We start from the raw sequence: 19788 nt of genomic DNA on the forward strand, positions 1-19788 counted from the left end.
AGCACGCATTTTCACTTACCGTTATCAACAAGGGAGAGAATCGCCACGTTCTGAGCTGTGTCTGCACATCAGGCCCACGCTAACGCTGTTCCTGCACATGATCTTCTAGAATTCTCTGCGTTAGAGGCAAAAGGACACAGATTCTCTTGCCATTTGGCAGACAGGCAGTCTGAGGCACAGAGTTTACATGAGGTGCCTGGGGCCCCATGGGCAGTCAGTACAAAAGTTGAGGTTCACATGCGGGTCTAACCGATTCAGGGTGCCCCCTGGCAGCCACTGACTGGTCTGTCCCCGATGCCAAGGACCCAGAGCACTGTGGACCTGGTGCCCAGCCCGGGACAAACGCTCTGCAAGGGTAAACTGCTTTGGCCATTTATCCATGTGTCCTGGTGCTGTGCTCGATTGGGGGTGCAGGCGAGAGCAGCACACAGCTGGACCCTGCCCCATGCCTGGGAGCCCCAGTGGGCAGGTAGAGTGCGGCTGCTGCCTGGACCCGAACCTGCTCGAAGGCCAGGCAGTTTGGACTTGCCTGTGGACCGATGTCTTTGCTGCGAGTGGGATCTGCCCAGGCCAGCAGGGCTCAGATCCCCTCTACCTATTTCTGCCCTCCAACCCCCACCTTTGTTGCCCAGGAAATTTGGGGCTAGGGGACCCCTGAGCTCAGTGGGATCCTGTGGGATTAGAAGCCACATAGAACTTACTTCCCCTGGGGCACCTGGCGGCTCAGTGGTTAAGCGTCTGCCTTCGGCTCAGGTCATGATCCTGGGGTCCTGGGATCGAGTTCTGCATCAGGCTCCCTGCTGAGCTCCTTCCTCTCCCTCTGCCACTCCCCTGCTCATGCTCATGCATGCTCTCTCTTTCTCTCTCTCAAATAATAAAATCTTAAAAAAAAAAAAAGTACTTCCCCATCCCCCCTACTCTCCCATGTGGATGAACCTCATCTTCCTGTTGAATGTCACCTGTAAATGACAAAGTGACGAGGGCCAGAAGACAGCCCATGGATTCGCCACCACCACCACCCAGTTCAGATGTGAGCACCTGGCCCCACCACCATGATTCACCCTTGGAGAGGCTGTGGGAAGTACTTAATTCCAAGAAATAGAGTTAATCTGTGCTGGGCCAGGATGAGACCCCCACTGCCTGCTTCCCTGGGTCCGCAGCCCTTCCTGCCATATCTGCTGGCCCCACCCTCATTCTAATGCCAGAGATGCTGCTTTTTACCTGCATCTTGGCACAGGTGGTATCTGTAAATGTGTGCCCCTGGCAAATCAGCATGGTATGTTGGAGCCGGTAGGACTCATGGGAACCTTGTGCGCACGCACTGCTCTAGGAAATGGGCTCAGGACTCACACAGGGCCTTCCTTTTATCAATAATAGCAATACCACCAACAAAAATGAACAGTTGCCCAGTGCTGCCTAACGGGAAAGTTTCAGAGTCCACATGTGAATCCAGGGGGGAGAGGGGGGTGTGCCAGGCACACTGCCCCCTCTGTCCCTTGCTTTCTTGGTAGGTTGTGGACAGTCAGAATCCTGGATGGTTTGGGCTGGCAAGGATCTTAGGGATGGGGGGCTGACCAGGCGTCTTGTGCCTGCAGGGGGGCTGGCCTGTGCTGAGGCTGTCTGTGTCCCTCTGCAGGGTCACTGGACACCCATCAAGCCCCAGTGCAGGCCCTGAACGAGACCCAGTGGGCACTGGAGCGCCTGAGGCTGCAGTTGAGCCCTCCAGGGGCCCTGCAGGGGAAGCTGAGGCTGTTGGAGCAGGAGTCTGAGCAGCAGGAGCTGCAGATCCAGAGCTTCGAGAATGACCTTGCTGAGATCCGTGCTGACAAGCAGAACCTGGAGGCCATTCTGCAGAGCCTGCCCAAGAGCTGTGCCAGCTGGCAGTGAGGGCTGCCCAGACCCCCCCACCCCCCGACCCCCGCAGGCTGTGGCCCTAGCCCAGGGCATGCACACACATCCCACAGGTGCACCCATGCAGGCACATGCACCAGAGTCTGCTGCTGTGTGTCCGCCCTGAATAATGCTCACATAGCCTCCCAAGTCCATGCCCATATCTCCTCCATGCCCGCCGGAGTGAATGTATGTACACAGTTCACCCAGGTGGCCCCTGGGTGCCCACCACCATCAGCAGGCACTCCCATGCTACGGTGCATAAACACACACACCCCAGTGTTAATAACACATACATATATATGCATATGTACACCTTGTGGGGACACGCCTGTGGGCATAATGCTCAAACCCATAGAAGTTCCTCTGTGCATGCACACACGACAGTCCACAGCTGGTTAGCGAGCACCAGCTGTGCTGTGTGCCCTCTGGATGCTCGGGTTATGTTAAATACCCTCTGGCGCTACAGTCCTCACTCTCGCTCCTGAAAGCAAGGACCCAGGCAGAGTGTGGTGCCTGAGAGGCTGAGGGGGAACATCCGCAAAGATCCAGGTGGGCTCAGCAAGAGCCAGAGCCCCAGAGCCTCCCCCTGTTCTGCTGCAGCTTCTCACCCATTGCCCGGCAGCTCCACACCACCGAGGGACCAAGCAGTCCAAGAGATGCAAGGTCCTCAGCCGAGATCTGAGGGTTCTCAGCAGTGGAACCTGAGGCTCAGGGACTTCTGGGGCCATGGGACAGCCTACTTGGCCAGCCGGGAGGATGGCCCACAGCTGCACGGTTATCACCAGCGGCGTGGAATACTTTGGTCTCTGGGGATCCTGGGAATTGCCTGCCCTGGGCTTGGTGCTCCTTTCAGCCTGTGGCCTGTCCACAGAGCTGAGCCTTGAGGGCCGGAGGGGACCTAGGTCAGGGGGCTGAGGGTCATGTGGGAGCTCCTCTTTGTGACTCCATGACCCCCGTATGGCCTTAGACTGATTGACACTGGCCTTGAGACCCTGTGGCCCCACCTGCCACCGGGGAGGCCTCTGCTGGGTGTGGAGGCCAGTCTGTCTTGCTGGGGAGTCCTCCTGTGGTCAGGCCGCCTGCCAGCCTCTGCCCAGGATTCCTGGCCTTCCCTCCGGAGCCCCTCCCCATTCCCAGGGCCCTCTTCCAGCAGACAGTAGGCCCTCAGCTCTGGGACCGATGGTGGCACCCCTTCCATGGCTTCTCTTGCCCCAGGCAGGGGGGACATGCAGCAACATGGACCACTTCTGTTTAATGTGAAAATAAAGGACCTCTTTACTATCTGGGTGACAGGCTTTTGGTCCTCTCGTGCTGGCTGGCAGCAGAGGCCTCGGCTGTGGGTGCCGATTCACTACTCTGGCATGTGGGTGCGCACGCCCGGTACCCGCGAGTGGGTAGAAGAATGTTTGGTGAGCCACCCTGGTCCACTGCAGTAGCAGGAAGGTGGCAAAAGCAGAGCTCACTGGCTTTGCCAGTCTTCCCATGTGGAGGGCTTTGCTGAGACCTACGACCATAGGCACCCACTGTCTCCCCTCTGCTCCAGGGGGTTTGCCAAGCAAAGCCTAGAGGGGTGTGAGGTGCCCTCAGCTGACTTCTGGTTTAGGCTGGAGACAGGCAGGAAACAGTGAACTCAAAATCAAATGTCCCCCGGCACAGAAAGGCACACCGAGGAGGAGGAAGAGGAAGAAGAAGAGGGCTTTGGGCCTGGCTTTAAAGGGTGGGGAGAAAGAGGGAACCTTCCAGGCAGGAGGGTGGGCAATAGCTCCGGGTTTACAGGGTGGGGGCCTGGCCGGGGCAGATCATTCCAGGAACCTAGGTTGTGGTACGATGGATTATGGAGCGTGTGCAGTCTAGGCTCTTGGCCACATAGTCTAAACCCTTTCAAATTGGTTTTTTTTTTTTAAGATTTTATTTATGTATTCAAGAGAGACACATAGAGAGAGAAGCAGAGACACAGGCAGAGGGAGAAGCAGGCTCCATGCAGGGAGCCCAACATGGGACTTGATCCTGGGTCCCCAGGATCAGGCCCTGGGTGGAAGGCAGGCTCTAAATCACGGAGCCACCAGGGCTGTCCTTCAAGTTCGTTTAAATTTAAAAGGGGTTCATTGGGAGGTCATGGAGTGTCTCCTAGGATCCTGGGGTGGGAAGAACTGCCAAGCCTCCAGACAGCCTGGAGGGGGGACTCTCCTGTCCCCTCCCTCCTGCCTCTTCCCTGGGCCTCTGCCTCTCCTTCCCCCTCTGCATTTGCTTCTGTCTTTTTTCCCTGCAGAATAGCTTTCTTTGCTTTTCCTGAGCCTGATGGAAGAGGACGTTCATGCCCCCCCACCCCCACCCCATCATTGGGTCAAATGCAGAGACCAGCTTGAAACTGTCCTGATTCCACCTTTTCTCAAGAGAGACCCAGCTTAGGCCAGGGTCCCCCAGTCCTATTCTGAATAACAGAGGTCTCTGGGTGCAAGGCCATATGGTGAGAGCTGCTCCATACCCTCTCTAGATCTGCCGGGGGAGTTCATTCAGAGAGGAGAGGGAGGCATGCCCCTCCACAGAGAACCGGACAGCCAAGGCCATGGGGGGTTAGGGGTGTGTGTGTGTGTGTGTGTGTGTGTGTGTGATGTGGACAGCAATGATGCAGGGAGACTCGGTAGGTACGAGAGGGAGGATGGGGGCAGGAGGATGGTGCTCGCTAGTGAGATTGATGACCAGTGTCTGGCATAGGTGGTGCCAAAGAGACTGCAGTTCTTTGAAGACTGTGTCCCCTCGGGTCCCTCCTCCCCAACACCCACCTTCTCTGCTGATGGAGGCACACAGCCACTCTGATGCCTGCTCTTGGCATTAAACCCCCACCCACTCAAGCTGTGACTGAGCCCAGCCTCAGCATCCCAACACGGGGTGGGGGCAGGGCAGGGAGGGCACAGTAGGCCTCTTCTCCATTCCACGGTGACGTACCTCAGGCTTGACATCTTGTGACTCATACGGTCCTGTCATGCCTGGTGTGTGCAGAGCCGCTCTCTGGCCCCAGAGGTGGGGCTGTGCTGGGTGGAATGTGACCGCTGTTAAACATCTGACTAGCAATGCAGCCCAGCAGCTGAGCACTGGAAGGTGGGGTGGCCTCTGCCCTGCAGAGTGGCCGATGGGGCCAGCCACCGCCACTGACCAGGGCAACAGGCCATCTGAGCCTAGATCAGGAGGCGGGTTACGAGGGCCCCATTTTAGGTCTGGCCTCCAGATGGAACATCTCCCATCAACCAAGGGTTTTTATTCCTAAGCCCTTGTCCCCTGTAAACTTTTACTATCTGCTTAGACCACCCTGAAAGTCATACAAGTTTTATCAGCCCCTGCTTGGTGAGAGGCACTGTTGCCTCCATCCTACAGGTCAGGACACTGAGCCTCAAGTTGAGTGTCTTGCCCAAAGTCACACACAGCCTGGCCACTTCCTCCCCCAGGGACGACCTCAGAAAAATAAGACACCCAGCTAGTCCCAGGATCACTATCCTTGGGTCAAGATGAAGGTAAGTCTGTGGGGAAGGGGACTTTCCAGATCCAATCCCCAGGGACACACTCTGTGTGTGTGTGTGGGGGGGGGGGGGCATACTGGTGACCAGGTGTGCCATTTGCTCAGGACAGTGCCCATTTGTACCTGTGGCCACCAGCATAATTATTAGCAGTGCCACCCTTCACTCTCAGAAGCGTCCTGCTTTGGACAGGAAGCTTCATTATGGCCCTGTCACTTGGTCACTTGTCCCTGGTTCCTGCGCCCTGAGCCCCACTCCCACAGGAGCTGGAGGCTTGGCCTATCATCCCAGTGGTCTTGTGCCCCCAGGCTTCAGCTGCCTGACTTTTCTTTTCTGCAAAACGGGAACACAGTCTTATTATTTCATAGAGTCTTGAGAATTAAGTGACATAAACTATATCCTGTAGTGATCTGGCAAAGTGCCTGATGCAGAGTGAGTGCTCAAGAAATAGATTTTTAAAAAATTTTTATTTATTCATTCATGAGTACACAGAGAGGAGAGAGAGAGAGGCAGAGACACAGGCAGAGGGAGAAGCAGCCTCCACGCAGGGAGCCCGACGTGGGACTCGATCCTGGGACCCCGGGATCACGCCCTGAGCCGAAGGCAGACGCTCAACCACAAGCCACGCTTGTAATTTTCTTTCTAGAATTTAAAGTTCGGGGAGGCTGGCCTGCCTTCTGCAAGGGCGCGCCGCCCGGGCGCCCCGTAACCTAACAGCTGCCCTGGGGCCCGCATCCGACCCGGGGGGCCGCCCCGACCGGCCGCCCCCGAGTCCGGGGGACCCCGCGGGCCGCGCCGTGCACTTTCCGCGGCCTCCAGCAGAGGGGCGGGCGCGGGCGCGGCGTCCCGCATAATAGGCGCTTTGATGCCGGCGGCGGGCGGCGGGCGGCGGGCGGAGGGCCGGGCCGGGCCGGGCCGCGGGGGGCGGGGGGGGGGGGCGGAGGGGTGTGTCCGGCCGCCCGCGCCGTCCCTCCGCCCTCCGTCCCGCGCCACACGCCGCCGAGCCCGGACCGCGCGCCCGTCCTCCTCGTCGTGCGTCGCCGCGGCCGCCGGACCCGAGCCCGCCGGAGCCCGGGCTCACCATGTCGGTCGCGCTCAGCAACAGGTTCCAAGGTAGGCGCCGCCGTCGCCGCGCGGTCCCCGCCCCCCCCACCTGCGCGCGCGGCCCGGGGGGACCCCCGCTTCCTGGGCCGCCTCTTTGTCTCCTGCAGGAGGGAAGGCGTTCGGCTTGCTCAAGGCGCGGCAGGAGCGGAGGCTGGCCGAGATCAACCGGGTAAGCGCGGGCCCGCGCCCCTGCCCCCTCCTCTTCCTCCGCTCTGGGCGCCCCGCAGTTCCCTCCCTCGGCCCCTGCCCCCGAGCCTCGGATTCCGGGTACGTCCCCGCCACCCCCTCCACCTACCTCGGCTCCCGCGGCTCCCGCGGCTCCCGCGGCTCGGGTTGCAAGTGGTTACTCTTAGCCTGGGGAGGTGGGGCTCGCCCGGGCGCTTTGATGCCGCCGGCCCGGGCCTCCCCGGAAGCCCGCCTGGGACCAGCTGCCAGGATGGGCTCAGGGAGGGACCTCCGGGGTCTCTGAGCGGTCCGGGGAGTACAGCGGTGGAGGGGAAGGAGGCCCAGAGAGGCAAGGTGGCTGCCCCGAGATGGCCCAGAAGTCCAGGTGGGGCTGGGTCCAGGCTGCAGGTAGGCGCTCCCTGCCCCATCGAAGAGCCAAGCGTGCACCCCAGCCCACCCCACTAACTCTTTCTCACTCCTGCCTTTAGGAAAAGTTCTCTGAGAGACCTGATGCTTTTCTTGTTGGACCTCGTGGGTTTTCTTTATAGAAATCCTGCCGTTGCCAGGCACACGATGGGAGCTCCACGAACGTTTGCTTAACAACCAGTGAATTCTAGAAGATAAGGAAAAGTGTCAGGGCCTCCCTAGGTTGGCCAAAGCTCAAAGGCAGCACAGCCCGAGCTTTGGGGATCTGTGAAATCAGGGCTCAGGCCTGGCCTCCATCAGGTACCTGCTCTGTGGTCTTGAGCAAAGACTCTCCAAACAAAGTCGGGGTCACCATGAGGGCCCACCAGGGGAAGGCATGTAGTGTGCATGCTCCAACGCCTGGTGGGACGATGACTTCTGTGGATGGTGCTGGAATGATTTCCTAAGGTAGACATCTCCCAGATTCCCTCCAAACAGGCTGCAGAGGCTTGCCCACTGAAACAGGGCTGGGCGTTCCGCCTGCTGGCTCCCCCAGCTGCTGGGCACCCGAGGCCCAAGCCCAGCTCAGAGTCCCCAGATTGGGAGCTGGTGACGGTCACCAGAGTCATGGTCAAAGTTGTGTGGAGGTAGGTCCATGGACTGCAGTATTTTGTAGTACTACTTCTTGCCAGGGCTCTGCAATCTTGATTCCCTCTTTGATTTTTCTGGAGAGTCTGGAACTCGGTAGCCTATCTGATTTCATCCTGCCGGCTGTAGGAATCAAACACAGGACTCTGGGGACCTTGGGTCCCTCCAAGTAAACTCCGGCCTCCCTGTGCCATCATCACCCTGCCTCTTGGTGCCATCTCGAGCACATGGACGTGTGGCTGGGGCTCTCAGGGGTCCGGGCTGCTGGACTCCCTCCCAGTTTACTCTGCAGCCAGCCCGCCCTTGGTCTTGGCTGCTCCTGCCCTCTGGACAGAAGCCTGCAACCCTGACCTCATACAGCCCCCTGGGCCACTCAACAGGGCGGGTTCCAAGCTGGCTGAATCCACCCACAGCCAGCAGGCCCCTGAGCCAGAGACAGCTGGAGATGGGGGAGAGGTGGCAACAGAGTCAGGCAGACCAGAGTCGCTGAGAATGTGTGGGACTTTCCGTGCCTGTTCTGCCCTTGGTGGGGGGGGGGGGGGGGGGGGGGGCAAATCAGGGCAATGGGGAGGGGTAAGCCTCTGGGTTGTTTGGGAGGTGGACTGGCATGGCTCAGAAGGGGGAGAGCCTGTGGCTCCCAGGGGCTGACCTGGACAGCACTAGGGCTGGAGAAAGTGAGTGAGGAGGGGCCATCTGTCGCTGCCTTGGGACCCCAAAGCTCAGAGAGGGCAGGCAGCTGGCTAAGGCCACACAGAAGCTGGTGACAGAGCTTGCAGTCCAGTGTCCTTTCCCTCCCTGCCCAGAAGCTACTATGGGTCTGGCCACGGGAATCCAAGCAGCTGTCGGGCTGCTGGATCAAACCAGAGGAAGGGGACTCCAGGAGCAAACCAGAAGTTTGACCTGCTCCCCACACCCCACAGGAGGTCAGGGTACTCCCCTCCCCACATAGTGTGGAGTCCCGAGTGGGGGTGAAGGGGCTCGCTGGCTCTATGACCTTGGGCACGTCACTCGAGATAATGGTAGTTTGGTTGCTGTGATTTTGCAGGGAGATAATCTATGTAAAGCACATACCTGTCATGATTGTTGTCTTCGGTTTTGTTTGGTGCTTGAAGACGCAGGGAGTGGAAACCCAGGGGCAAGGTCTGAGACAAGCCTCAGCCTATACTGGCTGCTCTGCCCGGGTCAGACCCTTTCATGTGCAGAACCTCAGTCTTCCCTGCCTGAAATGGGAGTAGCGATCCCTGCTTTGTTCCGAGTACCTGTGACAGTCAGTGGTGATGAGTAGACAGGGGGTCCTTGCATACTCAGGGAGTCACTGCTTGACAGTCTGAGTCCACTTCACCTATGACTGGGACCACAGCAGGAGTTTCCCGAGGTGGGTGGATTCTTTTTTTTTTTTTTTTTTTTTTTTAAGATTTTATTTATTTATTCATGAGAGACACAGGCAGAGGGAGAAACAGGTTCCATGCAGGGAGTCCGATGTGGGACTTGATCCTGGGACCCTGGGACCACGTCCTGAGCTGAAGGCAGACACTCAACTGCTAAGCCCCCCAGGCATCCTGGGTGGGTAGATTCTAGAAGGAACCAGGTTGGCAGCCCAGATCTGCCTTTCTTTGGAGTGCAGCTTCACTGCCCCTTTGGAGCAGAGCTTCTGGGGGGCCGGGCGGAACAGTTTCCCAGTGGCCCTGTGGGAGCAGGAATGCCTTGGAAGATGGGGCTTCTTGACGCCCTGGCTGTGTGTGCTTGAGTACCTCTGAGGCTGCTGCCTGGGGCCAAGCCCAGCCTGGCTGGCAGCTGTGGGGGCTTCTCTGGGCCAACATCCCAGTTCCCTCCAGGGCCTCCCCACCAACCCGGGGGCCAGGCAAGCTTCCAGGGGGTAGCAGGGCAGCTCAGTCTTGGCTACTGTTGTTATAAGGGTCAGGAGTAAAATTAGAAGGGAGTCTTGGGTGGACCTGGAAGTGAGCTGCGTGGAAGTGCACTTTTTTTTTTTTTTTGGTTTCGCTCTAGTTTTTGTGATCATTTTCTGAGCGCTCGGCATGTGCCAGGCAGCATGCCAGGACTACTTCGGGAATTACCTCGTGGAGCACTCACTCTAATCCCTTGAGTGTCTATTCCCATTTTACAGAAAACAAGACTCAGAGGGGCTGAGTAAACTGCCTGAAGCCAGCCTGTTTGTCCCTGCCATGTGTGCATTGCATGTACCTGTGCATTGTATGCGTGTGTACAAGGATGTGAGTGTTCTCTGAAGTACTCAAGCGGGCAGGACCTGCACGTGCCTCCTACTCCCCCCCACATAGCTGACATTCCCTGAGCTTTTGCAGCATGGCAGGTGACCCCGGGCCAGCCGGGCCTGGCCTTATATGGCAACAGGACAAATTCTCTCCAGCTTCCCACAGAGGCAGAGAGAAGCAACGGGACTGGGTGGGTGCCCCTCAGAGTGCCCTTACCCTTGGGACTGAGTGGGAGGAGCCCAGAGGATGACGAGGGCTGCATCTCGAACCAGCCAGAGGCCAGGAGCTTTGACGAATAATGTGGGACGTGCCTTTGCTCAGTGCGCAGTGCTTGACATGCATCATCTCCGTGACTCCTCTGGATGGAATGCTTGATTAGATAGATGTGCAGGAGGAACTGTGAACATCCCCATAGGACACCGTTTACTCAGGCCTACATTTTAGAGATGAGGAAACAGCTCAGTGAAGTCACCTGCCCAAGGTCACCCAGCCAGGAAATGGCAGAGCCAGGATTCTAACACCACGCGGTCCCTGTGGCCTGCCCGGGATGCTGTCCGCCAGGGGTGGCCACGGCCTAGCTGTAACACAGAGCCTCTCTTACTCATGTGATAAGGATCTCTGGCTACTGTCCTGCCTTCCCAGCCCTCCTGGGTCGAGCGAAGGGCACTCAGCATTCCCCAAGCGTTTAGGGGCCTAAGGATTATTTCAGAGCCCACACGCCATCTATACTGGCAAGAGCTGGACAGGGTAGGCAGGGGGTCTGTGCCCTGGTGTTACATGTCCCTGGCCCTCCCCCAGCGATAGGGGACCTCTGAGACCTGACCCAGGCACTGGGCAGGTATGTCTCTTTGCCTGTGTACTGGCAGTGCCACCCTGTCCTTGCCCAGGTGAGTGTGCCTGGCTGGCATCGCTGGGCACCCATCTCTCTTGCTCTTCCTTAATATATTATAAGGGAGATGCTGATAAGCAGCCACGTGAGCCTCCGAGGATTCAGTGTCCCCATAGTTGGTCTCGACCTTGGTGTGGCCGTGTCACAGGAAGCCGGGGATGGAATTTCTGTAGAGTCTGCTTCATCTGTGAAGTCTGTGGGGTGTTTTTCTTCAGCTGCCCCAACTGCTGGCAAGGATGCTGTATCCAGAAGAGGCCCCAGAGCTGCTGTGGGGAATGTGAGCCTGCTGTCCTTGTGGGTGCACATTACAGGCTCCTGCCACGCTAGGCACCAGGCCGGACATGGCCCTGGCCCTGGCCCTTTAAGAGCCTGTGAATTGCGTCAGAGGCATCTCGGCCCTGGGCCCTATGGTGCTTCCTGTCCTTGGGGGTTTTGCCCAGGGCTTCAGCCACCAGCTCCTTGGATGGCCTCCAAGATGGTGATATCTGCCCGCCCCAAAATTCTGCTGCAGCTAATACATAAAGACAAGCCCAGAGGGCCAGGAGCAAGCATCCGGGAGCAGGTGCTAGAGGTACCAGCCCAGAAAGAGAGTTAAGTAGAGGGTGGGGGAGGGGAGAGCAGGCAGGTGGCAGGGATCTGGAAGCCGGGACCCGGCAGGGGCTGCCAACATCTGCTGGTTTTGGAAACGTTCCTTTCTGGGCATCAGTGCGTGTAGATGGGGCTCCCAGGCGTGGGGGTAGATTCAGATGTTCATCAGAGGTCCTAGAGGTCCTAGAGAGACTATAGTGAGCAGGTGTGGCTGTGGCGCTGTCCCCTGGGGCTGAGACAGAGCACTCTGTCCCGTATGGATGGTCCATTACTGCCAAGTCCGCCAGGTATCCAAGGACAAATCAAAGCTTGCGCTGCAGAGGGATGCAAAGGGCCAAGGCTTGCCAGGAGGACTGTGTGGCACAATGTGGGACAGGGAGTTGTGGGTAGGTCTCTGCCCTTCCCCTGCTCATGCTTCTCTCTTGACATGGCTTGAGTTTGGGGGATCCCGACATATAATAAGAACAGCTGACACTGGGTAAGCGTACTAGGAGCCAGGCCCTCCCTGTGCAGTTAGCTCCTTTAATCCTTACACCGACCCAATGAGGAGGTTGATCACATTTTACAGATGAGAGAGCTGAGGCCCAGAGTGGCAGAGCAAGTTGCCCAGGGTCCCAGAGCTAGTAAGTGCTGGAGCTGGGATTTGAACCCAGGCAGTTCGATTCAACCTCCCTCCCCAAGCTCTTTGCCCTGCACACCCTGCACCTCGGGAGTCTAGGTGGGTCTCCTGACCACAGTGGCTGGAGGCAAGTCTTTCCCTTCTGAAGCCTCAGTTTCCCCAGTTGTGGAATAAAGAGGACAAGCTGGATGCCCTGAGGAGTCCCCTCTAGGTTCTGTGCCTGAATGGACCTTGCCCGTGGTCTGGTGTGAGGACTGACTGGCTCACAGCTTCCTGCCTTGGACCCCAGACTCCTGCCCACTTGTGGATTCTGGCTTTTTGCCAGGGACTCATCAGGCCATTTCAGGGTGCCATCAGAGCCCAGCCCTCCCTCCCTCCCTTCCCCAAGCATCCCTCATACCTGGAGGCCCTGACAGCAGATTCTGCAGCTGGGAAAACTTGTCTTTTGGGGCCGTGAGTTGGAGTGGGAGAGGGGCCTGGCAGAGGGGCCTGGTGGTGGTGTCATGTATCCACACACCCTCCTCATCCCCCTAGAGGGCTTAGAGTAGTTCCCCAGGGTCTGGAATAACCTTCTGCAGCTCCCCACGAGGAAACATAACTCTAGGTATTGACTTTCTTTACCCAGAAACCTGTGGCCAGGCCACCCTCTTCTCATCTGGGGACAGGGGAGGAGCTGGGATGGTCAAGGGAAGTAGACTTTGCTTGCATTGTTAAAACTTTGTATCGTTGGGCGAGTTGAGCAACATCTCTGGGCCTCAGTTGTCCTATCTGTCCAATGGGAAGACCCGGAAAGGGGAAGGAGAAATCACAACCAGCCTAAGTCAGACGACAGGATTTGCTTCCGAATCTGTTTAATAGCTGATGACGGTCTGGATGATGAACCGGGGGGGGGGGGGGTGTAAGTGCATTCCACACACATATAGATGAGAAGGTCACTAACAAATAGCTAACATTTATTTAGTATTAGGTGCCAGGCACTGTACGAGCACTTCACATGCATTTGCTTACGTCCTGCAATTCTCAGACCACACCTATGAGATATTTTTGTCCTTCCCACAAATGAGAGCACCCAGGCACAGACAAATGAAGTAATTTTCATACAGCTACTAAGTGGTTTGATCCCAGGCATCTGGCTCCAGCCCACCCTCTTTTTGTCCCTTGTGCTTTTGTTCCAAACATCTGTGGTGGCTTCTGTCTCTTTCTCCTCTGCCTGGGGACCCAGAGTCAGGGCAGCTGGGGGTCCTGCAGTGTGGACACACAGGCAGGGTACCTGCCCACTGGGCAGGGAGTGCCCCAAGGCTGGGCAAGGATACAGGGTGGGTGGTAGGGAGAGGACGCCTAGAAGCGGGAAGGCTATGGGCTGTGCATGAGCAGGAACCAAGAATCCAAAGCGTGGAGCTGGGCTGGGGGCTGGGAGCCCCGCCAATGGAACTCCTGCTCTGGGTTCCACCTTCCTCCTCCCTGGCACCCGGCCAACAGCCTGGCCTGCACAGCTGTCCCAAGCTTGGGCTGAGCAAGGGTTGCCCACACACGCATGGACAGGTCAGCTGCCTCTCCCAGCCCCGGCCACCCTGTGGCTCAAGCACGTGTCATCTTGGGCTCTAAGGAGAAATGCGATTCCCACCTCTGATCTCCTGCAGTTTGTATCGTGCACAGACGCGTTTGTAAAGCTGCCCTGCCACGTCAGGGCTGAGAGTGGAGAAAGTGATTTCGGGCTGGATGCCAGGCTTCTCCATTCACTTGACAGATGTTTACTGAGCACCTACTATATGCTGGGCACTGCTGGGTGCTAGGCATCAGTGGGCCTGGAGACAGTAAACACATCCTCCTGGCACCTACAGCCAAAGCTTTGCTTCCTCCCGGCTTCCTTCCAACACCCACTACCTTGGGGCACTTTGATTCCTCAGCTCTGTGCAGGGAAGGAGCCCAGGCGGTCTCTGCTGTGGACTTTCTTTCTATTTTCTATATTTTTTTAGGATTTTATTTATTTATTCATGAGAGACGCAGAGAGAGAGAGGCAGAGGCAGAGGGCTCCCCAGGGGGAGCCTGATGCGGGACTCGATCCCAGGACTCCGGGATCATGACCTGAGCCAAAGGCAGACACTCAACCACTGAGCCACCCAGGTGTCCCACTGTAGACTTTCATCCCAGCTCAGTCACTTGCCAGCTATGCTGCTTTGAGCAAGTTCTTTATCCTCTCCGGGTCTCAATTCATTCACTCAGCTTGCAAATATTTACTGAGCACCTACTATGTGCAGCCTACACTGTGGCAGGGCAGACAGACAATGGACAGTGCCCTTAATAAGCATCACATTGTAAATTGTGTTCGGAAGTGATTCATCCTGTGGGTAAAAGGAGATGCGAGGCAAGTAAACGGGGGTTGGGAGTGGAGTGGGTGGGGTGGATGGGGTTTGCCTCCTTGAGAAGGTGATGGTTGAGCCAGTGCATGAAGATGGTGAGGGAGGGAGCCGTTCAGGTGTTGGAGGTGGTGAGCGCTGCAGGCAGGGGGCACAGCTAAGCAAAGGTCCCCAGGTGGGAGCAAGCCTGGCATGGGGGAGGCACAGAGAGGAGGCACTCACTCTATAGTGGTGGGGGTGGGTGGAGGGCAAAAACCAATAAAACACAAGTTAGGTGGTTGGTAGCATTAAGGAGAAAACAGTCTCCATCAGAGCGAAGACCGTCCCCATGGCTCCCCTAGGGGTACTGTCCCTGCCAGCTGGGGGTCAGCCCTGTGAAAGGGAATCACTGCCTGGTTGTCCTGTGTCCATCTGTGCATGATTTGCCTCCAGGACTGGGGGCCATGCCTGACCCCTTGAGCCCAACTTCCCTAGATCCCTGGAGGGGTTGGTATGCGCTGTGGGACAGGCTCCAGCTGGTGCGGGATTTCTGGTTAGAGGGAATGTGGGAGCTGGGAGGGCCCCCAGGTCTCTTGCCAGAGGTTCCCAGATGTTGGGCCTTGCCCGTGGCCTTGTGCCTCCCTGAGAAGGTTTTCCGGCTCCTGAAATGGGAAAGCGGAGGGAATACGGGGGTAATGCAATGGACCAAACATAGGCTAAATGGATTCCATTTAGAAATTATGAACTTTCCAATTTTATGGAATGTCCTTTATTTAAAAAATATTTCATTTATTTATGAGAAAGAGAGTGTAGAGGGAGGGGAGGGGACAAACAGACGCGGTACTGAGCACAGAGCCCATCACAGGGCTCGATCCTGCGACCCTGAGATCATGACCTGAGCCGAGACCAAGAATCGCACGTTCAACCAACTGTGCCACCCTGGCACCCCCAAAATGTCCCTTTCTGAACTCATGGCAACCGGCATTGGTGATTGTTTAGAGTCTCTACTTGGCAAAATAAACCCTTGGCAGCCCTATGTTAGCACCTCCCTCTATTTTCTACTGTTTTGGGAAATGTTTGCTTCTACATTATCTCAAAGTTTGGGAACTAGTGACCTATTTGTCCCTCTGCTGTGCAGATAATAGGACCTGTGACCCCGGGAGGTGCCTGTTGCTTTTGGTCACAGACAAGAGTTAATTGTCCTACTTTTGGTCCGAGGAAAAGAGCTATGAGAGGGAGCCAAGAGGAAGAGAAGAAGAGAACTCCTGGCTGCAGGAGACAGTTCCAGCTCCGGCTAAGCGGGGGCAGGACCGTGCGTGGCACCTGCTACTGAGGGCCAATGCGAAGCTGTGGCCGATCCACACCATGGGCACTGGGCTGCCCTCTGCCAGGTTGCTGGAGGCAGGGACCAAGCCTACTCTTGCCAGCTGCAGGGACTTCAGACACGTCATTTAACCTCCCTGAACCTACTGTTCCCACCTTGAGACCCTGAGAGAGCTCAGTGCCCTCCCAAAGCCGAAATCCTGCACCAGCCAGAGCCTGTCCGCAATATATACTGACCCCTCTGGGGAATCCGGGCGAGTGAGGCTCAAGGGGGTAGAGCAGAGCCCCAGAACCAATGAGGGGAGCCACATGGGCAGATGGGCATCTCTGTCGAAGGGGTGGGTTAATGTGGAGGAACTCGAACCCTTGAGCGGATTGATTCTGCCTCACGTTTCGTCATACCCGTTGCTTCTTGGACGCTGATGGAGAAGTTTGGCACTAGGTGATTACAATGGGTTATCCCCGTTGAGGGGCAGGGGCCTGAGGAGATGGGCACCCTTGCGCCCATTTCGCAGCTAGTAAGGAGGGGACCGAGACCCCAACCCAGAGCACTTTGGTCATCAGTTGGTGGGATATGGCAGCAGGAATTTAGAAACAGATTGAGGGATGGATCCAAATAACATTTGATATCATTTTAAACACGGGCTTCCTGGAATTTTTATGGTAAGGACCTTATTTCCCTGGTCTCACCTGCTCCCTTGGTGCCTGGAATGAGCAGTGTCCCCTGTGGCCCCTCAAGAACTGTTGAAGGAGGGGGCAGTGCCATGTCCGGTCTGCTCAGTAATGAGGAAAGGGAGGTTCAGGGGAGAGAGGGGACTTGCGGAGTCCGGTGCTAGGACAGAACGTGTCCTCTGCTCTCCCATCTGAATACAGGCTCTAGGGCTGCTGGAAGGTTAGCAACAAGGTGAGCAAGCTACCTGGCACTGTGCCCAGCATAACAGGTACTTACTAATTAGTGGTGTTATGTTTTGAATGCCTGCTATCTGTCCGTCTTTAAACATTGGCATTAAGGATGCGGGGTCTATAGGAGACAGAGCTCAGGTGAAGCTCTGCCTGTGTGAGCCTCAGTTTCCTCATCGGTAAGACGGGAGTAGTATACTAGCTACTGGGACGCCTGGATGGCTCAGGGGTTGAACGTCTGCCTTCTGCCCAGGGCATGATCCCGGAGTCCTTGCATGGAGCCTGCTTCCCTCTCTGCCTGTGTCTTTGCCTCTCTCTCTGTGTCTCTCATGAATGGATAGATAAGATCTTTAAAAAAAAAAAAAAAACTAGCTACCTTTGGGGCCCACTGGGAGAGCCTAAGAGATCATGCAGGTTGGTGTTTCACTCTGGAGGCTGTGTTCCTCCCCTCCCCCACACATCTGGTTCTGAAAGGCATCGTTTGAGGGGAAGGTGGCCCTGTTTTACAGGTGAGGACACAGACGAAAGAGTAAGTGACCTCCCAAGTGATACACAATCATTTTCTGGCTACAACAGAGACTAATGCAATAGTTGCTGTTTATCGAGCGCTTGCTGTGTGCCAAGAGTTGTACATACACTCTCCTTGGATTCTCTTACAAACTTGAGAAGTTGCTATGATGATTATACCCATTTGTCGGATAAGGCAATAGAAGTACAGAGAGGAATTAATAAGCTGGGGTCACGTACTTAGGAAGTTAATGCTGGAAACAGGCAGCTTGGGTTTGGGGCTCGTGGCTTCATGGGTCTTGAAGCTGGGGTGCCCTGGGGGAGGAGGGTTATACTGTGAATTCAGAGGCTGGCTGAAGGTGTTTAGGGCAGAGGCTCCAGGCCCCACCCTGGGCTGCCGAGCATGGTTCCTGCCTTCGGGGTGGACTGCGGATCTACCTCTGAGGCTTGACAGGAGGCCAGGACAAACATGGGAGCCTCCTGCCCTGCCCGGCCACCTGGCATGGGAGCAGACACGGGGGCAGTGGGCGTATGTGTCAGTGAGTTCCGCCTGCTGGCCCGGTGCTCAGAACTGTCCTTTCACCTTCAAAGGAGTTTCTCTGTGACCAGAAGTACAGTGATGAAGAGAACCTGCCGGAAAAGCTCGCGGCCTTCAAAGGTAAGCTGGGGCTGTCTGCCTCTCCCTCCCGGGAGAGCTGGGCTGGCCCCTGGCACATAGGATCCCTTACCCCACAGGGCCAGCCCACGCCCCCTAATTTTTCCAGAATACCCTCCTCCTGGGGGGGCTGTGAGAAGGGGTGCTGGCCGCCGGCACAGGCCCCTCCACCTGCCTCCATGCCACCCCAGGCCCCCCCTATGCCCGCAGGCCCAGCCCCTCACCCCCTACCCTGGCTGCCAGGCAGGCAGGGCTGAGGCTGGCTTGCGTCGGCTGCTGCCCAGGCCCTGCTCGCTCCCGGGGCCCCAGCACACAATCAGCCCTTTGTAGCAGCCCTGGCCTCTCCCCTCCACGGGGGAGCGGCTCAGGAGCCCCTGTGCAGAATGGACGTTTGTGTCGCCACAGTGGGGCAGGGGGCAGAGTTTCTGCCCATTGAATCCCAGCAGCACGGGATGAAAAGAAAACAGGGCCCAGGAGCCCGCGCGGGGAGGGGGCGGCATAAAGGTCCCTCTGTTCCGGGCCCTGGCGCTTGGTTCCCAGCCAGCAACTCGAAAGGAGAGGAGCCGTGCACATAAGGAGCAAGACAGACCCACCTTTCCTGCCTGGGAGATGCTCTCGGCGTGCAGGGAGCCCTGGCTGCTGGAGGATCTCGCCGAATACTGAGGTCACATTCCACCTCCCCCCCAAGTTTTGGCAATGGGGACATCCTTCCAGCTCCAAGGCAAAGAGCCTGCCAAGTGCTCCTCAAGCTGCTTGCAGGACACTGATGGCGAACCCTTTGTTGAACGTTGAACTTGTGGGAACTACTTCGAATGCCGTGTTGTGAACTTCCCAACTCATCCCAATTCAGCCAGGAGGGAGATGGGTGTGAGCTTTAATTTATAGTTGAAGACAGTCAGGATTAGAGAGGTGGGGTCACACAGCTCGCCGATGGCAGAGTTGAGGCTTGAGCACGTACTGATCTCTCTCCAAAGCCCCTGCGCTGAACCATTATGCAATGGGGCCATTTATGTGAGCAAAAAGAACTAGAGCAAAGACACCCCCGTCCCTGCCCCATTCCACCAGCCCGTCCTGCTGCCCAGAGGAGAGCCACTCGAGGGAGGAGTAGTCCATTCCCTTCTCTCTGGGATATCAAGGGGATCCTTCTCCAGGGGTGTCTCTGGGAGGAGGGACAGAGGTCTCCCCTCCTTGTCTTCGTTGGCACCTAGGATTGGGTCTGTAGGACTGGAACCACAGAATTACCTTGGAAGTGAAGAGACTAAAGATTTTCAAATCACTCACTCATTGGACCTCTAAATGAGCACTATGTGCTGACCCCACTGCAGGCCTGGAGGTGCGACAGGGCACACGCAGAGACCCCTGCCCAAAGGAGGTTGTGTGCTAGCAGGGGAGGAGTGGGGAAGAGAAAGGTACTGCAGAGCACACAGATGATGGTAGGTGCTCTGTGGGGGGTGGCAGTGCCCAACCAGCAAGGCTGGGGAGCCCTGAAGGTGGGGGCCGGGGCCCTGAAAATACCTGGGAGGAACATCCAGGCAGAGGGGCACAGCACACCTCAGCAGGAGCGCAGCGGGGGTGAGAGTAGAGCAAGGGGCCGATGGGCCTGGAGTAGTAGGACCAGTGGGAATGGGAGCAGTGGTGAGAAAGGAAGAGGGAGCTTGGTAGGCTGGAGAGCAGGCCCTCGTAAAGGTCATGGGGAAGACCTTGGCTTTCTCATACTGGCTCTTCAGTGCAGAATAGACTTCGAGGGCCCTGCTTTTTTACGGCAGGGGTGACCTGCCCAGGGCCACATGCTGCCCTTGTCAGAGGATTCCAAGCTCATGGCTCTGCATATGTTCCCTCACTGTTGGAGATTCCCTGGATCCTTTGATCAGAGAGGCTTAACTCAAGGTCTGTAGGTGAACTTTTGGGGAGGGTCTGTGTCCCCCTGGACACTGTATGTGCCACTTTGGGTCAAGGGCAGGTCCACAGCATTTCTCTTGGGAGAGCATCATATTCTCAGGGGTGGCTGCAAAC

General features: G+C 57.0%; 2 protein-coding genes and 1 long non-coding RNA gene across 8 annotated transcripts in view; 2 read left to right on the forward strand and 1 right to left on the reverse strand.

Annotated features, from left to right (window-relative positions):
* The window catches only part of LAMC3 (laminin subunit gamma 3), a 58783-nt gene extending 55609 nt beyond the window's left edge, over positions 1 to 3174 (forward strand). For both annotated transcript variants that reach the window (XM_072778363.1, XM_072778364.1), the window contains exon 28: positions 1637 to 3174. In XM_072778363.1, the coding sequence (XP_072634464.1) occupies positions 1637 to 1887 (251 nt within the window). In that variant the 3' untranslated portion in view covers positions 1888 to 3174. The remainder of the gene's footprint in view (positions 1 to 1636) is intronic.
* Positions 1 to 8060, reverse strand: LOC140605887 (uncharacterized). Its single transcript, XR_012008407.1, has 3 exons — positions 7405 to 8060; positions 6805 to 7287; positions 1 to 115 (listed from the first exon to the last, which is right to left on the reverse strand). It is a non-coding gene; the product is annotated as an uncharacterized lncRNA (long non-coding RNA).
* The window catches only part of AIF1L (allograft inflammatory factor 1 like), a 22029-nt gene continuing 8622 nt past the window's right edge, over positions 6382 to 19788 (forward strand). For 2 of the 5 annotated variants that reach the window (XM_072778366.1, XM_072778367.1), the window contains exons 1-3: positions 6382 to 6518; positions 6617 to 6678; positions 17712 to 17778. In XM_072778366.1, coding sequence (XP_072634467.1) covers positions 6488 to 6518; positions 6617 to 6678; positions 17712 to 17778 — 160 coding nt within the window. In that variant the 5' untranslated portion in view covers positions 6382 to 6487. Of the gene's footprint in view, positions 6519 to 6616; positions 6679 to 6967; positions 7083 to 11276; positions 11419 to 17711; positions 17779 to 18133; positions 19663 to 19788 lie in introns of those variants that run through there. The other 3 variants (XM_072778370.1, XM_072778365.1, XM_072778368.1) reach the window with 3 other exon arrangements.

The sequence above is a fragment of the Canis lupus genome, chromosome 16 (genome assembly GCF_048164855.1).
Source record: "Canis lupus baileyi chromosome 16, mCanLup2.hap1, whole genome shotgun sequence".
NCBI lineage: Eukaryota > Metazoa > Chordata > Mammalia > Carnivora > Canidae > Canis > Canis lupus.